The following is a 26,927-nucleotide window of genomic DNA, read 5'->3' as shown; positions in this document are numbered from 1 at the left end:
CTGATTCACTGGACCGAGCAGCTCCAGGGCAGCCCGGTTCGGATCCAGTCGGACAACGCCACGGCTGTGGCTTATGTCAATCACCAGGGGGGCACCAAGAGTGTCCGAGCGGCCAAGGAAGTGGCTTGCATTCTTCGCTGGGCGGAACAATTTGTTCCAGCTATCTCTGCGGTGTTCATTCCGGGGGTGGAAAATTGGCAGGCAGATTATCTCAGCCGTCAGACTCTGGATCAGGGGGAAAGGTCCCTCCATCCAGAAGTTTTCCACCAGTTGTGCCTACGTTGGGGCACCCCGGATGTGGATCTGTTGGCATCACGGTTCAACAGGAAAGTACAGAGATTCGTGGCTCGCTCCCGCGATCCTCTAGCAGAGACCGCAGACGCACTGGTCGCCCCGTGGGGGCAATACCAGCTAATGTATGCCTTCCCTCCTCTAGGGTTACTGCCAAGACTTCTTCGCAGGATAGAGGAGGAAGGAATTCCAGTAATCCTGGTAGCTCCGGACTGGCCTCGCCGAGCTTGGTACGCCGACTTGGTCAGACTGGTGGCGGACGTCCCGTGAAGACTTCCTCTCAGGGAGGATCTACTGTCTCAGGGACCGATCTTCCATCCTGCTTTACGATCGCTGGCTTTAACGGCCTGGCTATTGAGACCCAGGTGCTGAAGGACAAGGGATTGTCAGCTTCAGTTATTCCTACTCTAGTTAAAGCAAGGAAAGCGACTTCCAGAAAGATTTATCATCGCACATGGAAGTCCTACATTGCATGGTGTGAACCCCTGGGGTTCCACCCACGATCTTATTCGGTTAGTCGAATATTAGCTTTTCTGCAACAAGGGGTTGAGCAGAAACTGGCCTTGAGCACTATCAAGGGTCAGGTCTCAGCATTAGCTATCTTCTTTCAGAAGCCTTTGGCTACTCATTCCTTGGTGCGGAATTTCATCCAGGGGGTGCGACATCTGGCTCCGCCAGTGCGCGCGCCGTTACCCCCCTGGGATCTTAATTTAGTATTGTCGGTTCTTCAGAAACCTCCCTTTGAAGATATTAGGGAGATTCCTCTACCTACGTTGTCCCAGAAGGTGGCCTTCTTGGTGGCTATCACTTCTGCACGCAGGGTGTCAGAACTGGCCGCATTATCTTGTCGTTCCCCATATCTGGTGGTTCATAGAGATAAGGTGGTTCTTCGTCCGAATCCATCCTTCCTACCAAAAGTGGTTTCAGAATTTCATCTGAATGAAGAAATTGTGTTACCTTCCCTGTGTCCTAAGCCCAGTCATCCTCGGGAGTTTGCTTTACACTCCTTGGATGTGGTCCGGGCGATCAGGGTATACTTGAAAACGACAGACTCGTTTCGCAAGACGGATTCACTTTTTGTGATCCCGGATGGACCCAAAAAGGGGTTGCCTGCATCTGCCGCGACTATTTCCAAATGGATCAGACAGACGGTGGTACAGGCTTATTCTATTAAGGGTCGGGAGCCCCCGTTCCCTGTTCAGGCGCATTCCACTCGGGCACTGAGTGCGTCATGGGCCTTTCGCCATCAGGCGTCAGTGGTCCAGGTGTTCAAGGCGGCTACCTGGTCGTCGGTGCATACCTTTACAAAACATTATAAAGTTGATGTAATGGCATCGTCTGATGCCTCGTTTGGCCGCAAGGTTTTGCAGGCCGCCATTTGAGGAGACCAGTGGTCTACCTCGAGGGTTTTTTTCCGTTGGAAATTTTTATTTGAGTCTCATTCTTTGTTTATAATGAGCCTTTAAAACTTCTAGTTGGCACCGGTTGGGCCTTCTAGATTGGATTTTGATTTCTGTCAATCCCACCCCTCATTTGTGGCACTGCTTCTGGATGTCCCAATTGATGTGAATCAAGAAGACTACGTCTGTCAATGAGCGACAGAGAAAATCGGATTTTTGTAAGATCTTACCGTAAAATCCTTTTCTCTTAGCTCATTGACAGACGTAGTACCCGCCCCTCTATCATTGAGTTGGGTTGGGTTAAATTCTCTGTTGCTGCTTTATAACAGAACTGATTCCTTGTAGCAGAGAGAGGGAGGATATACCCTCTGGGACTGCCCCTAGGGTGGAGCCAGAACGTTTTTTCTTTCTGCCTAGTCCTACTCCTGCGGAGACAACATAACCCAATTGATGTGAATCAAGAAGACTACGTCTGTCAATGAGCTAAGAGAAAAGGATTTTACGGTAAGATCTTACAAAAATCCGATTATTTATGCACTTTTTCCACTTGAGATGTGCACGAAGTTGTGGACTTAATACATGATTTTTTCATACTATGCACTGAGACCCTTATCTATGCATAAGTTTATAATATTGTAGTATATGTATATATATTGAATTTATGTACCTTGTGGTTCACATTTATTTCAGTCTAATGAAACTCACCTGCATAAGTTTTTTCAGTTGCACTTTTTTATTCAGCTAATTTTATTTTTAATTTCTGTCATAATTTATCACAATTGGTCATTGTTTAGGAACAGCGCACAATTATTTTTAAGATTACAATTTATTCTATTTCCAGAATTTGAGTTTTTGCGGTTTCACATTTAGCCAGCACAGAAATATATTTTTAGTGTACATGGACAGGTAAAACTGGGTCACCCTGCATCTCTGACCATTGCGGTAAAAAACTGTGTCTGGGATTTGAATGCATTTACTTTTCCTGTGTAAAATTTTCAAACTTGGTGCTCAAATGCAACTAGTCATAGTTTACTCTTAGGTGGATGACCAGGTATTACATCATACCACAGATGGCACACTTTACAGCCAGTTCCACGTGAGTATTTTATAAGGTACTTCGTGTATCGTTCCACCATTTTGCCACAAGGACTCTGCTACTGGATGGCCTTCACTCTGTTTACTGCATACTTCTCAGACACACTTGCACTATTTTTGCACCCTACTCTGAGTGCCTCACAGGGGATTATCCTAACCTGTAGCAATGATAGAAACAAAGGGAAAGGGAGACACAACAAAAGTTTAGGCATTTTCTCGGTTAAAGCCTAGCACAACACTCTTGAGTGACAAGGATTTCCTTGGACCAGAGCAGGACCCTATTTTAACACCGGTTTCAGCATCTAATTCTAGCTCTATCTTAGGCATGCAACAAGCAGCCTACCTGACTAAGGCTGGCTTTTCTGCAACTATGTCACTGTGCATTGGGCAGCTAATGACTTTAATACAGCCATTGCCATCCAGGGCTCCTAAGTTCCAGGGTACTTATCCAGCTCCACTGTCTCTACGTGAATAGGATACCGATATGTCAAGCCCCGAGTAGGCAGTCATAGAAGAAAAGCCCCTAACCACTTAACACCGGGCTTTTTCTGGCACTTTTTGTTTACAAATTTAAATCAGTATTTCTCTTACGTCCTCCGTAAGTCGCCGCCTCTTCATATTCGTCACTAATGGGGTTATTGACCTTTGCTCCGCAGGAGTAGCTAGGCAACAGAATATATTAATATCAAAGCTTTTAGCATATCCCACCCTCAGGGGGTGGTCCCCTCAGTCAATACCTCCCTGCTTCCTGCATACCAACTCAGTTTCACTTGCCTAGCTCAGGAGTACGCAGGCTGTTCCTGTGCTGGGGCTCTTAGTCTCAGCCACTTTTCTCTTTTTTGATTTTATTTGAAGTTTTTTCTCTTTCTTTTACTTAGCTGTTTATTTCCAGCATTAGTTAGCCCTTCTGATGAAGATGATCGTGCGGAGCTGGGTCTCAGTCTGGCCACCCTGGATCTCAGGGCCAGGGGCTTCCCAGCCTGCCATCGAGCGTTCAGCTTAGGTTTTGCCCTGGCACATTGAACGACCCATCCCTGTTTGCTGCAGGGATGCTATCGGTGAGGTGGCTACCTCACTGGACGCCATTGCGGTTTCGCACCGCAACTCCACTGCGTCATGCTTGCGACACTCCCTGTCCTCAGTACTGCGGTTTGGTCGCTGGAGCAGGCTCCCCACGCCATCCGGACTGGTAAGTGTATCTCTATGTGGGGACCTGTCTTTTTTGGGTGTCAGTCTGGGACTGTGTGACCCTGCATGTCTGTGTGGCTGCTGTGCTCCCTGTCAGCTCCTGTGTGCACTTGCTGCCTGTGTGTGGGCTGTGAGGGGGGGCTCTCCCGCTCTGCTGGGTGTCAGATGAAGCAGTAAGATTTTAGACATGCGGTGCGGCGATCCGCCATTTTTTCTGGGGCAAAAATGTACTGCACACGTTTTGGCGCCAAACGCCGCCATTTTGAGCGGCGATCGATCCCACATGTCAGCGCCATGTTCTCTTTGCCCAGGGTTTTGTCCTCAGCCAGTGGCCATGTTTGTGTAGCCTTGCAGGGGCTTCATAGGGGCGGTCAGTCTTGCATCACTTCCTTTTCCTCTGGGACAGCGATCGGTGCAGCAGCCTGTGTGAGCTCTCCAGGTTTTATATCTCCTTTTTTCCTGTATTCCTTGCCCAGTTTTTTATCCCTGTGGGGGTCAGTGTGTTCAGTGGGTGCGGTGGGCAGCGCTCGCCGCGATCTAAAAGGGGCAGTATCCTTTATTAATTTTTTTACTGGGGCATGGATTCTCAGAATTGCAAGTTTCCTCCCACCCTGGTGGGGGGCCAAGGGGCTGCTGCTTCCCCCGAGGGGGCTGATCTGGCCACTATTGTGGCTAACTTAGCTGCTCGGGTGCAGATGCTGGTGGCTGATCGATCCGCAAAAAGGCCCAGGGTGTCTATTTCCTCTGATTCAGAGGGCAATGGGGCTGCTATGGCTGGAGTGCCCTTCTCAGGGTCTCACTCATCCCTGGACCTTGTGGGGTCTGACGGGGAGGCTGAGGTGGAAGGGGTTGATAATTATCCCCCTGGCTCTTCTGAAGAGCTTGCACTCATGGATGAGTTGGTTGCTTCTATCAAGCAAACGCTGCATTTGCAGGATGAACCATGTCCTCCTGCTTTGATGTCCTCTTATGGGACGCAGAGGAAACGCAAAACATCGCAGGTTTTTCCTTGCTCTACGGAATTTCAGCGCGCGGTTGATGAGCAGTGGCGCAATTTAAAGAAGCCTTTTGCTGTGCCGAGTAGGTTCAAGCTGCGTTATCCCTTTACACCAGCTACTGATGAGCGTTGGTGTGTGCCGCCTCAGGTGGATCACACGGTGGCGATTTTGAATAAATCAACTGCGATCCCTGCTGAGGATACACCGGTGTTCCGGGACCCGACGGACAGGAGATTGGAATCTCTGGCCCGTCATGCCTATACGGTTGCTGGTTCTATGCTGAAGCCTATTTTTGCTTCGATTATGGCAGCCCAGGCTATTGCGGATTGGACGCAAGTGCTCAGGCGCACTCTGGTGGCTGACTCTGCCCCGCCGACAACTTTGGCTATGGTGGATCAGATTCATCAGGGTGTCATGTATTTGTGTGATGCGGACTTGGATTTAGTCCCTTTGGCTGCGCGTCTTTCTAGTGTGGCGGTCTTGAACCGTCGCCTGATATGGTTGAAATGTTGGTCGGTTGACCAATTTTCTCGCAAGACTCTGGCGAATTTGCCCTACGCGGGATCTCGCCTTTTTGGCGAATCTTTGGATACTCTGATAAAGGGTATTTCTGGGGGTAAGAGCACTCTCTTGCCCCAATCTCACAAGAATAAGTTTGTTCGCGGTAAGAAGAATGCTTCGTTTAGGCCCTCTCAGGGGTCCTTTCGTGCCTTTCGGTCGCACTATAAGGGCAAGCCCTTCAAAGGCCAAGGCTCCCAGAAGAAGCCGTGGGCGGGTAAGCAGAAGTCCGGCCAGTCCGGATCCGCTACCCATAACAATGCGGCCTGAAGGGGCGCCCTCACCTGTTTCTGGGGTGGGGGGACGTTTGCTCGGTTTTCTTCAACCCTGGCTGGACCGCATTCGGGACAAGTGGGTTCAGGAAATCGTTCGATCTGGATACAAGATCGAGTTTCTCTCTCGGCCTGCGGGCAGATTTTTCCCCTCAAACCTTCAGCTGACTCCGGAGCGCTTGCAGGATCTGCACCTGGCGGTGTGGGACCTGCGGGCCCGGGGAGTGGTGGTTCCGGTGCCTCATTGGGACAGATTTCGGGGGTTCTATTCCAATCTGTTCACTGTGCCCAGAAAGGAGGGCAAAGTACGTCCGATTCTGCACTTAAAAGCTCTGAACCGCTTTGTGCGGGTTCGCAAGTTTCGCATGGAATCCCTGCGCTCGGTTGTGGCTGCCCTGGTTCCGGGGGAATTCACGGCCTCCATGGACTTGAAGGATGCGTACCTACACATCCCCATTTTCGAGGGTCACCAGAGGTACCTTCGATTTGCCATTGCAGAGGATCATTATCAATTCGTGGTGTTACCCTTCGGTCTCGCTTCAGCTCCGCGGGTTTTCACCAAGGTGCTTGCGCCGGTTCTGGCTTTACTGAGAGCCCAGGGCATTTCTGTCCTGGGGTATCTGGACGATATTCTGATTCGGTCCGCGACCAGTCAGGGTCTGGTGAACGACCTGTCCATCACGATGCAGTCTCTGCAGGAATTCGGCTGGACGATAAATTTTCCAAAATCGACGTTGTGTCCGTCGGTTCGTCTTCCCTACCTGGGGATGATTCTGGACTCTGTTCAGGCGAAGGTCTTCCTGCCGGAAGACAAGCTTCGGACCCTTCAGTGCGAAGTCAGGTCCCTCAGGGACAATCAGTACTCGTCCCTCCGGACGTGTATGAGGTGTCTGGGATTGATGGTTTCGGCCTTCGAGGCGATTCCCTTCGCCCAGTTTCACACACGGGAGCTTCAGGCGGAGGTCCTGGCCAAATGGGACGGGCGTCCACAATCTCTGTATCTACGGCTGTCGTTAAGCCATCTCACCCGCAGGGGTCTTTTGTGGTGGCTCTGGTCCCCGGCGGTGTCGGGGGGCAAGTCCTTTCGTCCTTTGTCGTGGACGGTGATCACCACGGATGCCAGCCTGTCGGGCTGGGGTGGTGTTCTGGGCGTTTTGTCCGCCCAGGGAACTTGGTCGGAGGAGGAATCCTCCCTTCCGATCAACATTCTGGAATTGCGAGCGATAAATCTGTCTTCTGCGTTGGACGGACAGGCTTCAGGGCTGTCCAGTTCGGGTGCAGACGGACAATGCCACGGCGGTGGCCTACATCAACCACCAAGGGGGCACCAGGAGTGCCCGGGCGGCTCGGGAAGTAGCCGACATTCTGTCTTGGGCCGAGACGTACGTCCCGGCGATCTCTGCAGTTCACATTCCGGGGGTGGAGAACTGGCAGGCGGATTATCTGAGCCGCCAGACCCTGGACCCGGGGGAATGGTCCCTTCACCCGGATGTCTTCCAGATATTGTGCGCGAAGTAGGGGTCCCCAGATGTAGACCTGTTCGCGTCTCGTCTATCCGCGGACGCCTCGGACGCGTTAGTGACGCCCTGGCATCAGTATCGCCTGATGTATGCCTTTCCACCGATTCAGCTGCTGTCCAGGTTCCTTCGCAGGTTGGCCTCGGAACCAAAAACGGTGATTCTGGTGGCACCGGACTGGCGTCGCCGGTCTTGGTACGCAGACCTCGTGAATCTGGCGGTCGACGCTCCGTGGCGTCTGCCACTTCGAGAAGATCTCCTGTCTCAAGGACCGATATTCCATCCTGCTTTACAGTCGCTGGCTTTAACGGCCTGGCTGTTGAAAGCCAGGTCCTGAAGGATAGGGGTCTTTCCCCTGAGGTCATTCCCACTTTGATCAAGGCTAGGAAGGCCTCTTCGGGGAAGATTTACTACCGTACTTGGAAGGCTTACTTTGCCTGGTGTGAGTCCAGGGGGTATTCCCCTCGCTCATACTCGGTGTTGAGAGTGTTGGCTTTCCTTCAAACGGGAGTGGACCAGCGTTTGGCGTTGGCCACGATTAAGGGTCAGATTTCTGCGCTGGCCGTTCTCTTTCAACGTCCTGTGGCGTCTTAACTCTTTGGTTAGCACCTTTGATCAAGGGGTGCGACATTTGGTCCCTCCTAGGAGGGAGCCTTTGCCTCCATGGGATTTGAACCTTGTTCTGTCCGTGTTGCAACATGCTCCTTTTGAAAATATCAGGGAGATCTCGTTGTCTTTGTTGTCCAAGAAGGTTGCCTTCTTAGTGGCGATCACTTCGGCTCGCAGGGTGTCAGAGCTGGCGGCCTTGTCCTGCAAGTCTCCATATTTGGTGATTCACTTGGATAAGGTGGTCTTGCGACCTAACCCATCTTTTCTTCCGAAAAGGATCTCTGAATTTCACCTCAATGAGGACATTGTCTTGCCTTCGCTTTGCGCAAAGCCTAAGCATCCGAAGGAGGTGGCCTTGCATTCCTTGGATGTTGTTAGGGCGATCAGGGTTTACCTGTCATCGACTAAATCCTTTCGCAAGTCGGATTCTCTCTTTGTCCTTCCTGAGGGACCTCGGAAGGGCATGGCGGCGTCGGCTTCTACCATCGCCAAATGGATCAGACAGACCATTGAGCAGGCCTATGCTTTGAGGGGGTAGGTTCCTCCCGTGCCTGTGAAGGCGCACTCTACCAGATCTTTGAGTACGTCTTGGGCCTGTCATCATCGGGCTTCTGTGGCCCAGGTGTGTAAGGCGGCGACTTGGTCGTCCGTTCACACCTTCTCAAAATTTTACAAGGTGGATGTTCAGGCATCGGCAGATGCTTCTTTTGGCCATAAAGTTCTTAGTGCGGCAGTGCCTTAGGGTCCCTTGTTTGGGTCCTTGGCTGTTGGGGTGTTTTTACCCCTGGGTTACTTGTTTTTTCCTGGATTGTTGCTCCTGTTGAGCATGTTTTCCTGTTCCCCAATTGGTACTCTTACTTTAGTAAGGTTCCTTTCTCTGATGTGGGTATTGCGTTGCTTTAGGCGCGGCTGCTGTTTTCCCACTCCTCATGTCTACACTGCTTTGGGACGTCCCCATTAGTGACGAATATGAAGAGGCGGCGACTGGCGGAGGACGTAAGAGAAAACGGAATTTTTGTAAAATCTTACCTGTAAAATTCCTTTCTCGGAGTCCTCCGACAGTCGCCGCCCCCGCCCCTCTTTTGGGGTTTGTTCATGTACTCTACTGCTATTCTACTGAAACTGAGTTGGTATGCAGGAAGCAGGGAGGTATTGACTGAGGGGACCACCCCTTGGGGGTGAATATGCTAAAAGGTTTGATATTAATATATTCTGTTGCCTAGCTACTCCTGCGGAGCAAAGGTCAATAACCCCATTAGTGACGAATATGAAGAGGCGGCGACTGTCGGAGGACTCGGAGAAAGGAATTTTACAGGTAAGATTTTACAAAAATTCAGTTTTTTGGCTAGAAAATTACTTATAATTCCCCCCCCCCCCCCCCGCAATGATTGCACTTTTTAAAAACGCAATTTTTTTCTCTTTTGGGGGGGGGGGGGGGACACTTTAATGAATTAAAGAACAAAACACAATATTTACCCCAATTTTTATGTAAAATGTGAAAGATGATGTTACTCAACATTTAGACAAGCCTGTGAAATACTGGCAGAATATAGTCTGGTCAGATGAAACCAAAATTGAACTCTTTGGATGCCATAATACCATAGTTTTAGGGCACATATTTTATGTGCTAGTAATAATAACACTTCTATGACATTAATGCGGTTCTTCACTGCATCTGAGCACCACAAACCAAAAACACGATTTAATTCATTTTTAATATTTAAAGAAAACTCCCCTATCCATCTATGTCTCCATGCTTTATTTTGTTAAGAAATCACTTTGAAAAACACCCCTGGCATTTCTGGCTGTGGCCTTCTTGAGTAAGGGCAAATGATTCATGTAGCATTTACTTCCTGCCCTTTGCTCAAGTATGCATGCAGAAGAGTGTGCTGAGCTGTGGAAACCCCATCCTCCCCTCCTGAAGACTCCTGGGATGTATGACATAATTTGCCTAGGCATGAAACCAGAAGGTAACTGAAGAAATGGAAAAAAAAAAAGTTTAAAACCAGTAAATATTATATACTTTCCGATCTATTTGCTAATGCAGCATGAGGATTAAAAATATTCAATGTTTGTTCCAGTTTAATGTCAAACTTAGCCATGTCTTTCAAAAACTGCAGTCCTTAAACATAAATAAAAGTAAGTAAAAGGCTGTGTTTCCCCTGCTTTGTCAGCAATCAAAGCACACCTCAGAAGGACCGGCTGCATCTGAAGTAAAGCCAAGCAGAGTGAGTCAAATGCAGCCTATTATCTGTCTACACTGTTGTTGCGAAAGATAGGAAGCAAGAAGGCATAAAGCATTACAGTGGGGATCAAAAGTTTGGGCACCCCAGGTAAAAATTTGTATTAATGTGCATAAAGAAGCCAAGGAAAGATGGAAAAATCTCCAAAAGGTATCAAATTACAGATTAGACATTCTTATAATATGTCAACAAAAGTTTGATTTTATTTCCATCATTTACACTTTCAAAATAACAGAAAACAAAAAAATGGCGTCTGCAAAAGTTTGGGCACCCTGCAGAGTTAATATCATGTACTGCCCCCTTTGGCAAGTATCACAGCTTGTAAACGCTTTTTGTAGCCAGCCAAGAGTCTTTCTGTCTGTCACGCACTGCAGGTCTATCCATAGATTTTCAATTATGTGGAGGTCAGGAGATTGTGAAGGCCATGGCAAAACCTTTAGGTTACGCCTCTTGATGTAATTCCCCGTGGATTTCAAGGTGTGTTTAGGATCATTATCCATTTGTAGAAGCCATCCTCTCTTTAACTTCAGCTTTTTCACAGATGGCATCAAGTTACCATCCAAAATTTGCTGAAATTTTATTGAATCCATTTTTCCTTCTACTCGTTAGATGTTCCCTGTGCCACTGGCTGCAATACAACCCCAAAGCATGATTGATCCACCCCCATGCTTAACAGTAGGACAGAGGTTCTTTTCATTAAATTCTGTGCCCCTTCTTCTCCAAACGTACCTTTGCTCATTCCAGCCAAAAAGTTCAATTTTAACCTCATCGGTCCACAGAACTTGTTTCCAAAATGCATCAGGCTTGTCTATATGTTCATTTGCACAGTTCAAGCGCTGATTTTTGTGGTGAGGACGTAGAAGAGGTTTTCTTGTGATGACTTTTCCATGAAGACCATATTTGTACAAGTATCTCTTTATAGTGGAATAGTGTACCACAACTCCAGTGTCTGCCAGATCTTTCTGGAGGGATCGTGCAGTCAAACGTGGGTTTTGAATTGTTTTTCTCACAATCCTGCGAGCTGTTCTGTCTGATATTTTTCTTGGTCTTCCAGATCTTGCTTTAACTTCCACTATTCCTGATGACTGCCATTTCCTAATTACATTCCGAACAGAGGATATTAACATCTGAAAACGCTTTGCTATCTTCTTATAGCCTTCTCCAGCTTTGTGAGCGTCAATTATTTTCAGTTTCAGTTTTCTAGACAACTGCTTAGAAGATCCCATGGTGCTGATTGTTGGGGCAAGGTCAGATGAGTCTGGGCATTTAAAACCTTTGAGATTGACAACACCTGGTCTTCCCAGACGATGATTGAGAACAATCCAGGACACTGGCAGGTCTCAGCCTTGCAAAGGGGGCAGTGCATGCTATAAATTCTGCAGGGTGCCCAAACTTTTGCAGACGCCATTTTTTTGTTTTCTGTAATTTTGAAAGTGTCAATGATGGAAATAAATTTGAACTTTTGTTTACATATTATAAGAATGTCTAATCTGTAATTTGATGCCTTTTGGAGATTTTTCCATCTTTCCTTGACTTCTTTAGGCACATTAATACAAATTTTTACCTGGGGTGCCCAAACTTTCGATCCACACTGTATATACTAAACTGAATAGGTAATAAATATATCCAATTCATTTTTTTTGGGGGGAGGGGGGGGGGCAGAAGTTTTTCACATACCAACCGGGTAAGAAGAGTGTGCTGAGGGCTGAAACCAGACAGCTAAGGATAAGAAGAAAATTTGAATGAGCTAACGAAAGGGAGATTGTTAAGAAAGAAAGACAAATGAGAAGAAAGGAAAATAGTTTTTTACATGTGTAGAAGTGATTGTTCCAGTGTATTCAGGCAGGCTACAATTTTCCACACAAAGTGGTATTAAAGTGTTACTAAACCCACAACAGTAAAACCAGTGTGTATATGCAGTAAAGCATGCTTGTTTTACTCTGTGGAACCTCTGGGGGCACTCTGCACATGCGGAGTTTCTTTTTTTTTTTTTTGGGGAGGGTGCATGTGATCAGCACAAGGCCAATCAGCACTGTCAAGACAAAAGAGGGTCAGGGGTCCTGCAGCCTCATAGGACAGTCGGAGAAGAATGAAAACTCCTCCTACAAGCTTTAACCAGACACTGATAGAAGTCATAAGACTACTGCTATATACTGTTGATGATAAAAGGTGTTTAGCAGTTTATAATTCCTAAAATAATTACATTTCCATGTTCTGTGGGACTAGTGAATGCACGGCCCTAGGTTTAGTAAAGCTTTAAACCCAAAAGCAAACCTTTATTATATTGCAGCTTAGCAATTCTTAGGTGTGGTAGCTGCTTTGGTTTTCTTTTTTTATGCTTTATTTCCTTATTTTCACCTGGGAATCTAGCCAGTGGATCTGTTGTTTTTCAAACAAACATGCTCTCTTTTAGTTATATCAGTTAAAGAGGTGAGACAAACCATTTACCACTGACAAGGGTGCTTATGATCATCAGATGTTATTTGTGTGTGTAAAATGTTGCTGCAACTGCTTTTAAAATGTTAGTTTGGCTTCAATTTGTCAGTGTGTCAAAATTTGCTAATCCATCTAACACTCCCCTCTTGCCAAGATTGAGTATGCTGCTGTGCAAAGGTGCCCCCTCTGCTCCTTCATCCAGAGTAGGGGCACTCTAATACAGGAGGTGTGATCAGATCACCAGGTGGAAAAAGTCTAAAAAAGAAAACTAATGCAGCCACCACATCTAATAGTATACTGCAATATATTATATTTTGGGTTTAATGCTTCTTTAATGTTAACCAAAAATAGTTTGTGTTTATGGCAACAAAGTCCTAAACTGTGTTTCTTTCTTCCATAGCTTGGATCATCATCTTCAGTACCCTTTACCTCTATATTCTCCCAGCTATTTATGACTGTTGTTGTCCCGCTGATCATTGGTCAGGTAGGTGTTTCAATATCCAAGCATCCAGAAACTCTATTAACTTCAGGTGAACTTGATATGCTTAAATAATCTTTTGACCTTTTTGTTTCATATAGTTTCTGTTATTTAAAGCGGTGTTCCAGCCTCCCCCTCCAAAAATTAAAAGTCAGCAGCTACACATACTGTAGCTGCTGAATTTTAATATTAGGACACTTACTTGTCTGAAGTCCAGTGATGTCGGCACCGCAGCCGATGTTTCTATCGGCTGCCGGTAAGGGAACCCGGTAGTGAAGCCTTGCGGCTTCACGGGCGGGTCCCTACTGCGCATGCACGAAGCGTGCTGCACACCTGGATTGGCTCGGCGGCGTGCCAAACTTCCGAGGGATGGCACCGTCTGCTGGAAGTGGGGAAGGGTACCTGTCAAAAACAGGTACCCGTTCCCCCCCGCCCCCCTGAAAGGTGCCAAATGTGGCACCAGAGGTGGGGGAAGCAAATGAGCAGAAGTTCCACTTTTGGGTGGAACTCCGCTTTAAGTACTATGTTCTTGTTCAATCATTTTTATTGTAAATATTTCAAAGGTAGACAATAATACAAATGCATCTACTCCGCCCACGCAGGGTCTACGACTGGTAACAGAGATGAACATAACAGCACAGGCGAAGAAGGGCAGGTCTCCTTCTCAAACAGGCACATCGAACTTAAAAAGACATATATGTAGTTTGGGGAAAACCCCATAATTGCCAAAGAAGCCAGGACATGTGTGACACTGACCACTCAGTAGGTACTCCTGGACACCAATAGGCAGCTAAAGAGGGCTTTAAAACCCATCAAAGGAGAGAGAGGAGAGAAAGGTAAAAGTGAGGAGAGGAGGGGTGTATGGACCCGGGGTCACCGGAAACATCAATTAGAGTCGACCCATGCTTGCCAGGGGAAGATCAGGGAAGGCATATGTCAACAATGGTTCCCAGATCTTAAGCAACTTTGCATGCGTGTGGTATACTAGATATTTGTTCATTAAGCATCATGGCCATAAGGCTGTCCCTCACATTTAAGTACTATATTCAAAAAGAAGCTCACCTTAAACCAATGAGTTATAGTGTTGGTAAAAGCTATTGAATATACCACCAAAGAGGTATCATTGTTTTTCTGGGATCGCAATGACACTGATCACAGTGGCTGACAATCACATTTCCTTTGAAGTCAGGACAATATCTTTGTCATTAACACTTTGTGCTAGCTGTCCTTGCCTTTTTAAAGAATATCCGAAACTTCAATGGGAGATCCAACACCCAGGCAGCAGAAGCGGAGTCTGGAGAAGATAAACTGGACTTCAATGCAGAAGGGCAGCAGAAGTCATTCTATGTTGGCAGTGCTGGTTTCCCCATTACTTCCACCCAAACCTCATGGATTTGTTTAAATTGTTCTTCATCCCTTAATTTAAATATTTTATATGCCTGTTATTTTTGAAAATACAACACACTTTTAACCTCAAGGCTGTTCTTTATGATGATATGTATAAACAATATATAGCAATACCTTTCTTAATAGTAACGTAGCAAAGATAAAAAAGAGAAAAACGAGGAATGAATATGTAAACGATACCAGTCTTAATGGAGAAGTTTTTAGTAATAGTAGAGCCACATAATCTTTGTGCTAGAATGCTTAACTAATCCTTGCTTACCATTGTTGAGCCAATAAAGACAGAGCAGCTCTGCCTCTGGTCAATAGGCAAACAAGAGCAAATTCTTAGCTAAAATTGTGGGTGACAGATCAGATTCTGAACACATCCAAGTTATTCTCTGGAGGTGTCTAATGAACGGCCTCTTGCTCAAAGCTCTGCAGATGTCACCAGCAATGTTAGTCCAACATCATGTATTTTTAATTAGCTTTCAGATCATCAATATTAAATAGTAATCCAGGCGACATATTTGTGAGCACATCCAGAATAACAGAGTTGAGTCGCATCTCAACATTAATATGTATGTTATATTAACGATATGTTGTGATTATAAGGAATTATTTTCATCATATGATAGGCAAAGGCACACTTACTTTTATTATCTCTGCTTTTTGATGATCTTGTACATTCCCATGCTCTTTGCAGCCATGCTGCAATAGTTTTTACATTTGTTCTGCTTAACTTTGCAACATAGATCTGTTGTTGCCAGATGTAGTTTTTGTTGCGTTTTCTAGGCAGCATAGCTGAAAATGTTTACGTGGCTATTGATTAAAAAAAAAAAAAAAAGACAAGACCTACTACATGATTTTAATTCCTTCCCCTTTATTATTGTAAGCCAGTTTGGCAAATTATCAAAATTTGAACTATAAACCAACTGCTTGTTGGTGCATAGGTGTTGTTAAGTGCCATGAACACAAATGTCGAAAGATGGGGATTTGTATGCGCTTCTCATGCTGCTCACTTCCCACATGCCTGAGGTAAAATGATCAAAACACGACAAAGGGTTTAAACCTCTTTATGATGAGTTTCTTAAAAAAAAAATGCATGGTGCATATGGCATCATGCTTTTTTTTTTGTCACTACAGTACAAATTGTTTTCAGTGGCTTTCCAGAAGAGAGGGAATCCCGCATTGGAATTTTGACAGCAAACTATTATGTCTACTGTGTGGTCTTCTGTCCCTGCCCTCGTAGTGTTGACTATTAAATATTGTGTTGGCATTTATTGACTATAAGTGAACTTCAAATGCTAATTTTTGAAAGCCCCTAAAGGGCATAGCCAGTTGAAGGAAATATGTTGTCTGCCATCTAAATGAAGGAAGACCTGTGGGTGGGGTGTATCTGGATTTTGCAAAGACATTTGATACAGTTCCCCACAAACGTTTACTGTACTAACTAAGGTACGTAGGTATGGAACATAGAGTGAGTACCTGGATTAAAAGCTGGCTTCAAGGGCAATTCAAAAGGGTGGTGATAAATGGGGAGTACTCCGCATGGTCTGGTGTGGAAAATGGGGTCCCCCAAGGATCTGTCCTGGGACCAATCCTGTTTAATTTATTCATAAACGACCAAGAGGGATAAACCGCTCAATCTCTGTGTTTTCGGATGATACTAAATTCATCAGGGCGATAACGTCTATGCGGGATGTGGAAACCTTAAGAGAAGACCTGAACAAAATAATGGGGTGGCCATCTGCATGGCAAATGAGGTTTAATGTTGAAAAATGTAAGGTAATGCATTTGGGTGCCAGGAATACAAGTTAATCACTAGGGGGAGAGCCTTTGGGGGAATCTAAGATGGAAAAGGACCTGGGGGGTCCTAGTAGATTACAAGCTCAGCAATGGCATGCAATGCCAAGCTGCTGCAAGCAAAGCCAACAGAATAATGGCTTGTATTAAAAAGGGGATTCACTCCAGAGATAAAACGATAATTCTCCCACTCTACAAGACTCCAGTCCGGCCGCATATTGAGTATGCTGTCCAGTTCTAGGCACCAGTCCTCAGGAAGGATGTGCTGGAACTGGAGAGAGTCCAGAGAAGGGCAACAACGCTAATAAAGGGACTGGAGAATCTCCGCTATGGGGAAAGGCTACAAGCATTTAACTTATTCTCTCTGGAGAAGAGATGCTTGAGAGGGGATATATCAATGTACAAATACCGTGCTGGCGATCCTAGCATAGGGAACAAACTATTCAGCAAAAGGGATTATAAAAGGACTTGCGGCCATTTGCTAACATTAGAAGAAAAACGGTTTAACCTTAAATTGCATAAAGGGTCCTATACCGTCAGAGCGATGAGGATGTGGAATTCTCTTCCACAATCAGTGGTGTCAGGGGGGAGCATTGATTCATTTAAAAAAAAACTATTAGATGGGCACCTTAACAACCACAACATATAGGAGTATACAATGTACTATTGACATAAACTCTTAAACACACATGCATCATAGGTTGAACTGAATGGACTGGTGTATTTTTTCAACTTCCCTAACTATGTAACTATGCTTTTAGATGCAGTAAAATTAAGGGCATCCCTTTTACAGAGCCTTTTTAGAATAGACTTTAGTGGACTTTAGACTTTAGTGGACCTTTTTAGACTTTAGTGGACTAAAGTCTGTTTTGCAACAGCCGATTATATGTTCCTATTGGTACCAGGCAATATCTGATAAGCAACTGCTAATAGATTGAGTATACTAGGGTGTATTGCTCTCTTGGTCTTTGCTATACAGTGCCTTGAAAAATGATTCATACCCCTTGAAATTTTCCTTATTTTGTCATGTTACAACCAAAAACGTAAATGTATTTTATTGGGATTGTATGTGATAGACCAACACAAATTGGCACATAGGTGTGAAGTGGAAGGAAAATGATCAATGGTTTTCAAAATTTTTTACAAACATATGAAAAGTGTGGCGTGCAGAGTTCCCCAGAATCAATATTTTGTAGAACAACCTTTCGCTGCAATTACAGATGCAAGTCTTTTTGGTTATGGTCTCTACCAGCTTTGCACATCTGGAGAGTAACATTTTTTCCCAATCTTCTTTGCAAAATAGCTCAAGCTCTGTCAGATTGGATGGAGAACTTCTGTGAAGTGTTAACAGCAATTTTCAAGTCTTGTCACAGATTCTCAGTTTAATTTACGTCTGAACTTCGACTGGGCCATTCGAACACATGAAAAGGCTTTGATCTAAACTATTCCATTATAGCTCTGGCTGTATGTTTAGGGTAGTTGTCCTGCTGGAAGGTGAACCTCCACCCCGGTCTCTAGTCTTTTGTAGATTCTTAACAGGTTTTCTTCCAAGATTGCCCTGTGTTTGGCTCCATCTTCCCATCAACTCTGACCGGCTTCCCTATCACTGCTGAAGAAAAGCATCCCACAACATGATGCTGCCACCACCATGTTTCACAGTGGGGATGGTGTGTTCAGGATGATGTGCAATGTAAGTTTTCCAACACACATAGCTTTTTACTTTTATGCTAAAAATTTCAATTTGGTTCCATCTGACCAGAGCATTTTCTTCTATAAAGGCCTGTACACACGTACCGATCGTCAGCGAACGATCGGCCGTCTTTTGTCCCTGGGCTGTCGGTGTCTGTTGAAAAGTGCAAAGACAGCACAAGAATTTTGTCCACCGACTACAGCCGACTGCAGAAGTGATGTCATGTAATGGTTAACTTTCCCTGTGTTTTTTCTTTTCTGAGCATGCCCAGTCTTGCAAATCTGCGGTCTGTCGTCCGAATTCTGTACTGACTGGCGAACAATCGGCCGCTCTGGTGTCGGCATACAAAAATTTTAATGCTTGCAAGACAGACTCTTGTCGGCAGAATGTGCGCTGACGGCTGTCGGAGGCACCATACTAACAAGCGTACAATCGGCAGATCTTTCGTCCGCCGACGTTTGTATGCCGACGATCGGTACGTGTGTACGGGCCTTAAGTTTGCTGTGTCCCCCACATGGCTTCTCGCAAACGGGACTTCTTATGGCTTTCTTCTTGCCACTCTTCCATAAAGGCCAGATTTATGGAGTGCACAAGTTGTCCTGTGGACAAATTCTCCCACATGAGCTTTGGATTTCTGCAGCTCCTCCAGAGTTACCATGAGCCTCTTGGCTGCTTCTCTGAATAATGCTCTTCTTGCCCAGCCTGTCAGTTAAGGTGGACTGCTATGTCTTGGTAGGTTTTCAGTTGTGCCATACTTTTTTGATTTTTGGATGATGGATTGAGCAGTGCTCTTTGAGTTGTTCAAAGCTTGGGTTCTTTTTTTATTAACCTAATCCTGCTACATAACTTTATCCATGACCTGTCTGGTGTGTTCCTTTTCCTTCATGATGCTATTTGTTCACTAAAGCTCTCTAACAAACCTCTGAGGGCTTCATAGAACAGCTGTTTTCTTACTGAGATTTAATTTACACAGGGGTGGACTCTAAAGTAATACCTTGGTTTGCGAGCATAATTCTTTCCAGCAGCATGCTTGTAATCCAAAGCACTCGTATATCAAAGCAAGTTTTCCCATAAGAAATAATGGAAACTCAGATGACTCGTTCCACAACCATTTATTGGTATAAATAAAGATATTCCAGGTTACTCGCAAACCAAGGTATTACTGCATTTACTAATTACGTGACTTCTGAAGGCAATGGCTTCCCCAAGATTTTAGTTAGGGGTCAGAGTAAAGGGAGCTGAAATAAATTAGGGGGTCAACCCCCCATATTCACATTTTTCAAAAAATTGATATCAGTCAGAAACTTACTTTGTTCAGACCTCCTTCCCCTGTCCCCTTGCGGCACTCACTACAGTCTCTGCCAATCTCTGTCAGCGGCTGGCAGCAGAGAGAGGACATCATCTTTCACTGCCCTCCTCGCATCACTGCTGTTCCACCCCTACAGTAGGGTCACGAAGGCTGCCCTCCCGCATGTGGAAGTTTACCGGTTTAGACGCCGCTGGGGTGAGGCTGACAGAATTAGTATAAGTAGTGATAAGCTGCATATGGGTGGCAGGTTACAGTGACAAGTGACATACTGCATCTGGGTGGCAGGTGACAGTGGCAAGTGACCTGCTGCATCTGGTCATGTACAGAATGTCGGCAACCGTTATCGGCTATTGGCCTGAAAGGCTGCTAAAAATCTGTATTGGCCCTGAAAAAACAATATTTGTCATCCCCTAAGTCCCCGTTCACACTAAGGCGACCTGTGAGGCGACCTGGTCGCCTCACAGGTCGCCGTAGGTCGCCTTCCATAGGGAAGCTGCGGACCCGTTCTAATAGGAGCGACACAAGTCGCTCCGACTTAGAAAAAGGGTCCGGAGCTTCTTTGGGGCGACCAGGAGGCGACCGCCATAGACTTCAATGTTATGAAGTCCGTGCCGGCCGCTCCGAGGTCGCGGCGCGCTGCTCGCACCGCGAACTCGGAGGTCGCCCTGGAAGTAGCGTCGCCTGTATGTGAACGGGGCCTAATACAAATGCACACCACAAATTTCAGATATTTATTTGTAAAACATTTTGAAAACCATTTATCATTTTCCTTCCACTTCACAATTATAAGCCACTTTGTGTTCGACTATCACATAAAATCCCAATGAAATACATTCATGTTTTTGGTTGTAACATGGCAAAATGTGGGAAATTTCAAGGGGTATGAATATGTTTTCAAAGCACTGCTTGTTAAGCAGAACTATAGGCAACATTTTTTCTTTGTTATAACTCGTCAGATATTTTTTCACCATATGTCCCATAGCCAAGCAGGAAGTGAGAGGAAATCCCTGCAAAATAAGGGAATCCCTTGGGGACCACCAGGTCACCAGAACTAGTGTATCCATTGGAACATTTCCCCTCTATTACTTTTCTGGCAATAACACAAAATTTGGGCTTTCTTTACTTTCACTTTCAATGATAACTGTAAATAGGACAAACATAGAGGGGGAATCTCCTTAACCACTTAACGACTGCAGCACAGTGGCAGCCCTGGGTCTCCTAGCTGTCTCGGCTGTGCGCGCGTGCCGCCGGAGGCTCGCTCCGACTGTGTTTAGACACCGTCTCTCTTCCCCGATCGTCGGGGAAAGTGTGAGAAGATCCGCCCGCTTGTGTAAACAAAGCAGGCGGATCTTCTCTGTGACAGACAGTGAGAGATCACAGGATTCAGCATAGCTGAACCTGCGATCTCTGTCTTTGTCACAGAACCCCCTCCCCCCACACACGTCAGTAAGCATGAGGCATACATTTAACCCCTTGATCACCAACAGTGTTAACCCCTTCCCTGCCAGTGTCATTATTACAGTAACAGTGCATATTGTTAGCACTGATTACTGTAGTAATGTCACTGGTCCCCCCAAAAGTGTCAAAAATTTCAGTTAGGGGTCCGATCTGTCCGCCGCAATGTCGCAATCCCCCAAAAAAATTGCAGATCGCCGCCACTACTAGTAAGAAAAAAAACAATAAAAAGGACAAATCTTTCCCGTAGTTAGTAAACGCGATAACTTTTCCGCAGACCAATCAAAATATGCTTATTGTGATATTTTTTTTACCAAAAATATGTAGCAGAAAACAAATTGGCCTAAAATGTTAAAAAATTTTGATTTTTTTAAATTTTTTGGGGGAATGTTGTATATCAGAATGTGAAAAATATTGTTTTTTTTTTTTTTTTTTTCTTCAAAATTGTCGCTCTTTTTTCAAAAAATTATATAAATTACAGGTGGTCAAATACTACCAAAGGAAAGCTCTATTTATGGGGAAAAAAAAGGACGCAAATTTCATTTGGATACAGCGTCGCATGACCGCGCAATTGACAAAAAACGTAACGCAGTGCCGAATCGCAAAATATGGCCTGGTCAGGAAGGGGGTTAAATCTTCCGGTCTTAAAGTGGATAAAAATACGCTCATTGATAATTTTTTTGTCAAAGACCTGTAGCTAAATACATTTTGGCCTAAATATATGACAAAAAATTGAATATATTGGATATTTTTTAACGGTCAAAGTAGAAAATGTCAATTTTTCGCAGACTTTTTGCTCTTTTTTTTATTAATATCACAAAAAATAAAAAGCACAGAGGTGATCAAATACCACCAAAAGAAAGCTCTATTTGTGGGGGAAAAAAGGACGTAAATTTCGTTTGGGTACAGCATTGCATGACCGGGCAATTGTCAGTTAAAGTTGTGCAGTGCCAAGTTGAAAAAAGTGGCCTTGTCATTGAGCAGCCAAATCCTCTGGGGCTAAAGTGGTTAACAGGGGCACAGACAGCAATAAAAACCTGACAGGGGTTCTAATCCCTCTTTATCCAAAATAATTGCCTTTAGTTATACTTCAATGGACTGTTGACTGAGGGATGGTGAATCAGAGCAACCATTAGTATATTACTGACATCTGCAGGGACAGATCCTTGGGAGGGTCTGCTGAGGTATGCTCTCTACGGTGTGAGTCTGTGTGTGGCCAGCCGTGATTGGTGCTGTGCCAGTCACATGACAAAAAAAATATAAAAATATAAAAAATTTTAAGAGCAGTTTTAGTTTAGATTATGAATCTCAAATAACGTATTTTAAATGTGTTATTTTTTGTGCATTAATATGGTGTAGGCAGAGTCAAAGATGATTGACACTAGCTTTTATTTTGGTGAAATGGCATCTAAATCCAAGGCTTTTTTAACTTTTTACTTAACGGATTTTAGCAATTACATTAGATATATTTAATGCTTATTTTGTACCCTGTGCATACCTGGTATTCATCCATCTTGTACATTGACAACCAGATGTGTACAGGATACCTAAAGCCGTGATACCATTGTAAGTCACTGTACAGGATGGGTGACTGTCAGGTGTGTACAAGTTACCTGGTGTACAGTGACACAGTTGTCAGTCACTGTACAGGATGGGTGACTGTCAGGTGTGTACAAGTTACCTGGTGTACAGTGACACAGTTGTCAGTCACTGTACAGGATGGGTGACTGTCAGGTGTGTACAAGTTACCTGGTGTACAGTGACACAGTTGTCAGTCACTGTACAGGATGGGGGACTATCAGGTGTGTACAGGAGTACCTGATGCACAGCGATACCGCTGTCAGTCATTGTACAGGATGGGTGACTATCAGGTGTGTACAAGTTACTTGGTTCACAGTGATACCGCTGTCAGTCACTGTCCAGGATGGGTAAGTATCAGGTGTGTACAGGTTACCTGATGCACAGTGATACCAATGTCAGTCACTGTAGGGGATTGGTGACTATCAGGTGTGTACAGGTTACCTGATGCACAGTAATACCCCTGTCAGTCACTGTACAGGATGGGTGACTATCAGGTGTGTACAAGTTACCTGATTCACAGCGATACCGTTGTCAGTCACTGTTCGGGCTTGGTGACTATCCGGTGTGTACAGGTTACCTGATGCACAGTGATACCGCTGTCAGTCACTGTTCGGACTTGGTGACTATCCGGTGTGAACAGGTTACCTGATGCACAGCGATACCACTGTCAGTCACTCTACCGGATGGGTGAGTATCAGGTGTGTACAGGTTACCTGATGAACAGTGACACCGCTGTCAGTCACTGTACAGGATGGGTGACACTCCAGTGTGAACGGGTTACCTGATGCACAGTGATACCGCTGTCAGTCACTGTACAAGATGGGTGACTATCAGCTGTGTACAAGTTACCTGATGCACAGTGATACTGCTGTCAGTCACTGTTCGGCTTGGTGACTATCCGGTGTGAACAGTCTACCTGATTGATGCACGGTGATACCGCTGTCAGTCACTGTACGAGATGGGTGAGTATCAGGTGTATACGGGTTCCCTAATGCACAGCGATACCGCTGTCAGTCACTGTACAGGATGGGTGAGTATCAGGTGTGTACAGGTTCCCTAATGCACAGCAATTCTGCTGTCAGTCACTGTACGGGATTGGTGACTATCGGGTGTGAACAGGTTACCTGATGCACAGTGATACCGCTGTCAGTCACTGTACAGGATGGGTGACTATCAGGTGTATACGGGTTCCCTAATGCACAGCGATACCGCTGTCAGTCACTGTACAGGATGGGTGACTATCAGGTGTATACAGGTTACCTGATGCACAGTGGTACCGCTGTCAGTCACTGTAAAGGATGGGTGACTATCAGGTGTGTACAGGTTACCTGATGCACAGCGATACCGCTGTCAGTCTCATTACAGGATGGGTGACTAACAGGGATGTCCAAGTTACCTGATGGACGGTGATACCACTGTCTGTCACTGTACAGGATTGGTGAGTATCTGGTGTGAACAGTTTGCCTGATGCACAGTGATACCGCTGTCATTCACTGTACAAGATTGGTGACTATCAGGTGTACAAGTTACCTGACGCACAGTGATACCGCTGTCAGTCACTGTACGGGCTTGGTGACTATCAGGTGTGAACAGGTTACCTGATGCACAGTGATACCACTGTCAGTCACTGTACAGTATGGGTGACTATCCGGTGTGTACAGGTTACCTGATGCACAGTGATACCGCTGTCAGTCATTGTACAGGATGGGTGACTGTCAGGTGTGTACAAGTTACCTGATGCACAGAGATACCACTGTCAGTCATTGTACAGGATTGGTGACTATCAGGTGTGAACAGGTTACCTGATGCACAGTGATACCACTGTCAGTCACTGTACAGTATGGGTGACTATCCGGTGTGAACAGGTTACCTAATGCACAGTGATACCGCTGTCAGTCACTGTACAGGATGGGTGACTATCAGGTGTGTACAAGTTACCTGATGCACAGTGATACCGCTGTCAGTCACTGTACGGGATGGGTGACTATCAGGTGTGTACAGGTTACCTGATGCACAATATCATCGCTGTCAGTCACTGTACAGGATGGGTGACTATCAGGTGTGTACAAGTTACCTAATGCACAGCGATACCGCTGTCAGTCACTGTACAGGATGGGTGACTATCAGGTGTGTACAGGTTACCTGATGCACAGCAATACCGCTGTCAGTCACTGTACAGGATGAGTGACTATCAGGTGTGTACAGGTTACCTGACGCACAGTGATACCGCTGTCAGTCACTGTACAGGATGGGTGAGTATCAGGTGTATACGGGTTCCCTAATGCACAGCGATACCGCTGTCAATCACTGTACAGGATGGGTGACTATCAGGTGTATACAGGTTACCTGATGCACAGTGATACCGCTGTCAGTCACTGTACAGGATGGGTGAGTATCAGGTGTGTACAAGTTACCTGATGCACAGCGATACCGCTGTCAGTCACTGTACAGGATGGCTGACTATCAGGTGTGTACAGGTTACCTGACGCACAGCGATACCGCTGTCACTCACTGTACAGGATGGGTGACTATCAGGTGTGTACAGGTTACCTGACGCACAGTGATACCGCTGTCAGTCACTGTACAGGATGGGTGACTATCAGGTGTATACAGGTTACCTGATGCACAGTGATACCGCTGTCAGTCACTGTACAGGATGAGTGAGTATCAGGTGTGTACAAGTTACCTGATGCACAGCGATACCGCTGTCAGTCACTGTACAGGATGGCTGACTATCAGGTGTGTACAGGTTACCTGACGCACAGCGATACCGCTGTCACTCACTGTACAGGATGGGTGACTATCAGGTGTGTACAGGTTACCTGACGCACAGTGATACCGCTGTCAGTCACTGTACAGGATGGGTGACTATCAGGTGTGTACAGGTTACCTGATGCACAGTGGTACCGCTGTCAGTCACTGTAAAGGATGGGTGAATATCAGGTGTGTACAGGTTACCTGATGCACAGCGATACCGCTGTCAGTCTCATTACAGGATGGGTGACTAACAGGGATGTCCAAGTTACCTGATGGACGGTGATACCACTGTCTGTCACTGTACAGGATTGGTGAGTATCTGGTGTGAACAGTTTGCCTGATGCACAGTGATACCACTGTCATTCACTGTACAAGATTGGTGACTATCAGGTGTACAAGTTACCTGACGCACAGTGATACCGCTGTCAGTCACTGTACGGGCTTGGTGACTATCAGGTGTGAACAGGTTGCCTGATGCACAGTGATACCACTGTCAGTCACTGTACAGTATGGGTGACTATCCGGTGTGTACAGGTTACCTGATGCACAGTGATACCGCTGTCAGTCATTGTACAGGATGGGTGACTGTCAGGTGTGTACAAGTTACCTGATGCACAGCGATACCACTGTCAGTCATTGTACAGGATTGGTGACTATCAGGTGTAAACAGGTTACCTGATGCACAGTGATACCACTGTCAGTCACTGTACAGTATGGGTGACTATCCGGTGTGAACAGGTTACCTAATGCACAGTGATACCGCTGTCAGTCACTGTACAGGATGGGTGACTATCAGGTGTGTACAAGTTACCTGATGCACAGTGATACCGCTGTCAGTCACTGTACGGGATGGGTGACTATCAGGTGTGTACAGGTTACTTGATGCACAATATCATCGCTGTCAGTCACTGTACTTGATGGGTGACTATCAGGTGTGTACAAGTTACCTAATGCACAGCGATACCGCTGTCAGTCACTGTACAGGATGGGTGACTATCAGGTGTGTACAGGTTACCTGATGCACAGCGATACCGCTGTCAGTCACTGTACAGGATGGGTGACTATCAGGTGTGTACAGGTTACCTGACGCACAGTGATACCGCTGTCAGTCACTGTACAGGATGGGTGAGTATCAGGTGTATACGGGTTCCCTAATGCACAGCGATACCGCTGTCAATCACTGTACAGGATGGGTGACTATCAGGTGTATACAGGTTACCTGATGCACAGTGATACTGCTGTCAGTCACTGTACAGGATGGGTGAGTATCAGGTGTGTACAAGTTACCTGATGCACAGCGATACCGCTGTCAGTCACTGTACAGGATGGCTGACTATCAGGTGTGTACAGGTTACCTGACGCACAGCGATACCGCTGTCAGTCACTGTACAGGATGGGTGAGTATCAGGTGTATACGGGTTCCCTAATGCACAGCGATACCGCTGTCAGTCACTGTACAGGATGGGTGACTATCAGGTGTATACAGGTTACCTGATGCACAGTGATACCGCTGTCAGTCACTGTACAGGATGGGTGAGTATCAGGTGTGTACAGGTTACCTGATGCACAGTGATACTGCTGTCAGTCACTGTACATGATGGGTGACTATCAGGTGTATACGGGTTCCCTAATGCACAGCGATACTGCTGTCAGTCACTGTACAGGATGGGTGACTATCAGGTGTGTACAGGTTACCTGAAGCACAGTGATACTGCTGTCAGTCACTGTACAGGATGGGTGACTATCAGGTGTGTACAAGTTACCTGATGCACAGTGATACTGCTGTCAGTCACTGTTCGGCTTGGTGACTATCCGGTGTGAACAGGTTACCTGATGCACAGTGATACCGCTGTCAGTCACT

The 26,927-nt window shown here is 45.8% G+C and overlaps 1 protein-coding gene across 1 annotated transcript in view; it reads left to right on the top strand.

Annotated features, from left to right (window-relative positions):
* Positions 1–26,927, top strand: part of SLC10A7 (solute carrier family 10 member 7) — a 345,341-nt gene that overhangs the window by 267,421 nt on the left and 50,993 nt on the right. The window contains exon 7 of the mRNA XM_082258940.1: positions 13,008–13,091. Coding sequence (XP_082115066.1) covers positions 13,008–13,091 — 84 coding nt within the window. The remainder of the gene's footprint in view (positions 1–13,007; positions 13,092–26,927) is intronic.

The sequence above is a fragment of the Pelophylax lessonae genome (assembly GCF_965119305.1).
Source record: "Pelophylax lessonae genome assembly, chromosome: 1".
Classification (NCBI taxonomy): Eukaryota; Metazoa; Chordata; class Amphibia; order Anura; family Ranidae; genus Pelophylax; species Pelophylax lessonae.
Note: the sequence above shows the minus strand (reverse complement) of the source record. Positions and strands in the feature narration are given on the sequence as shown.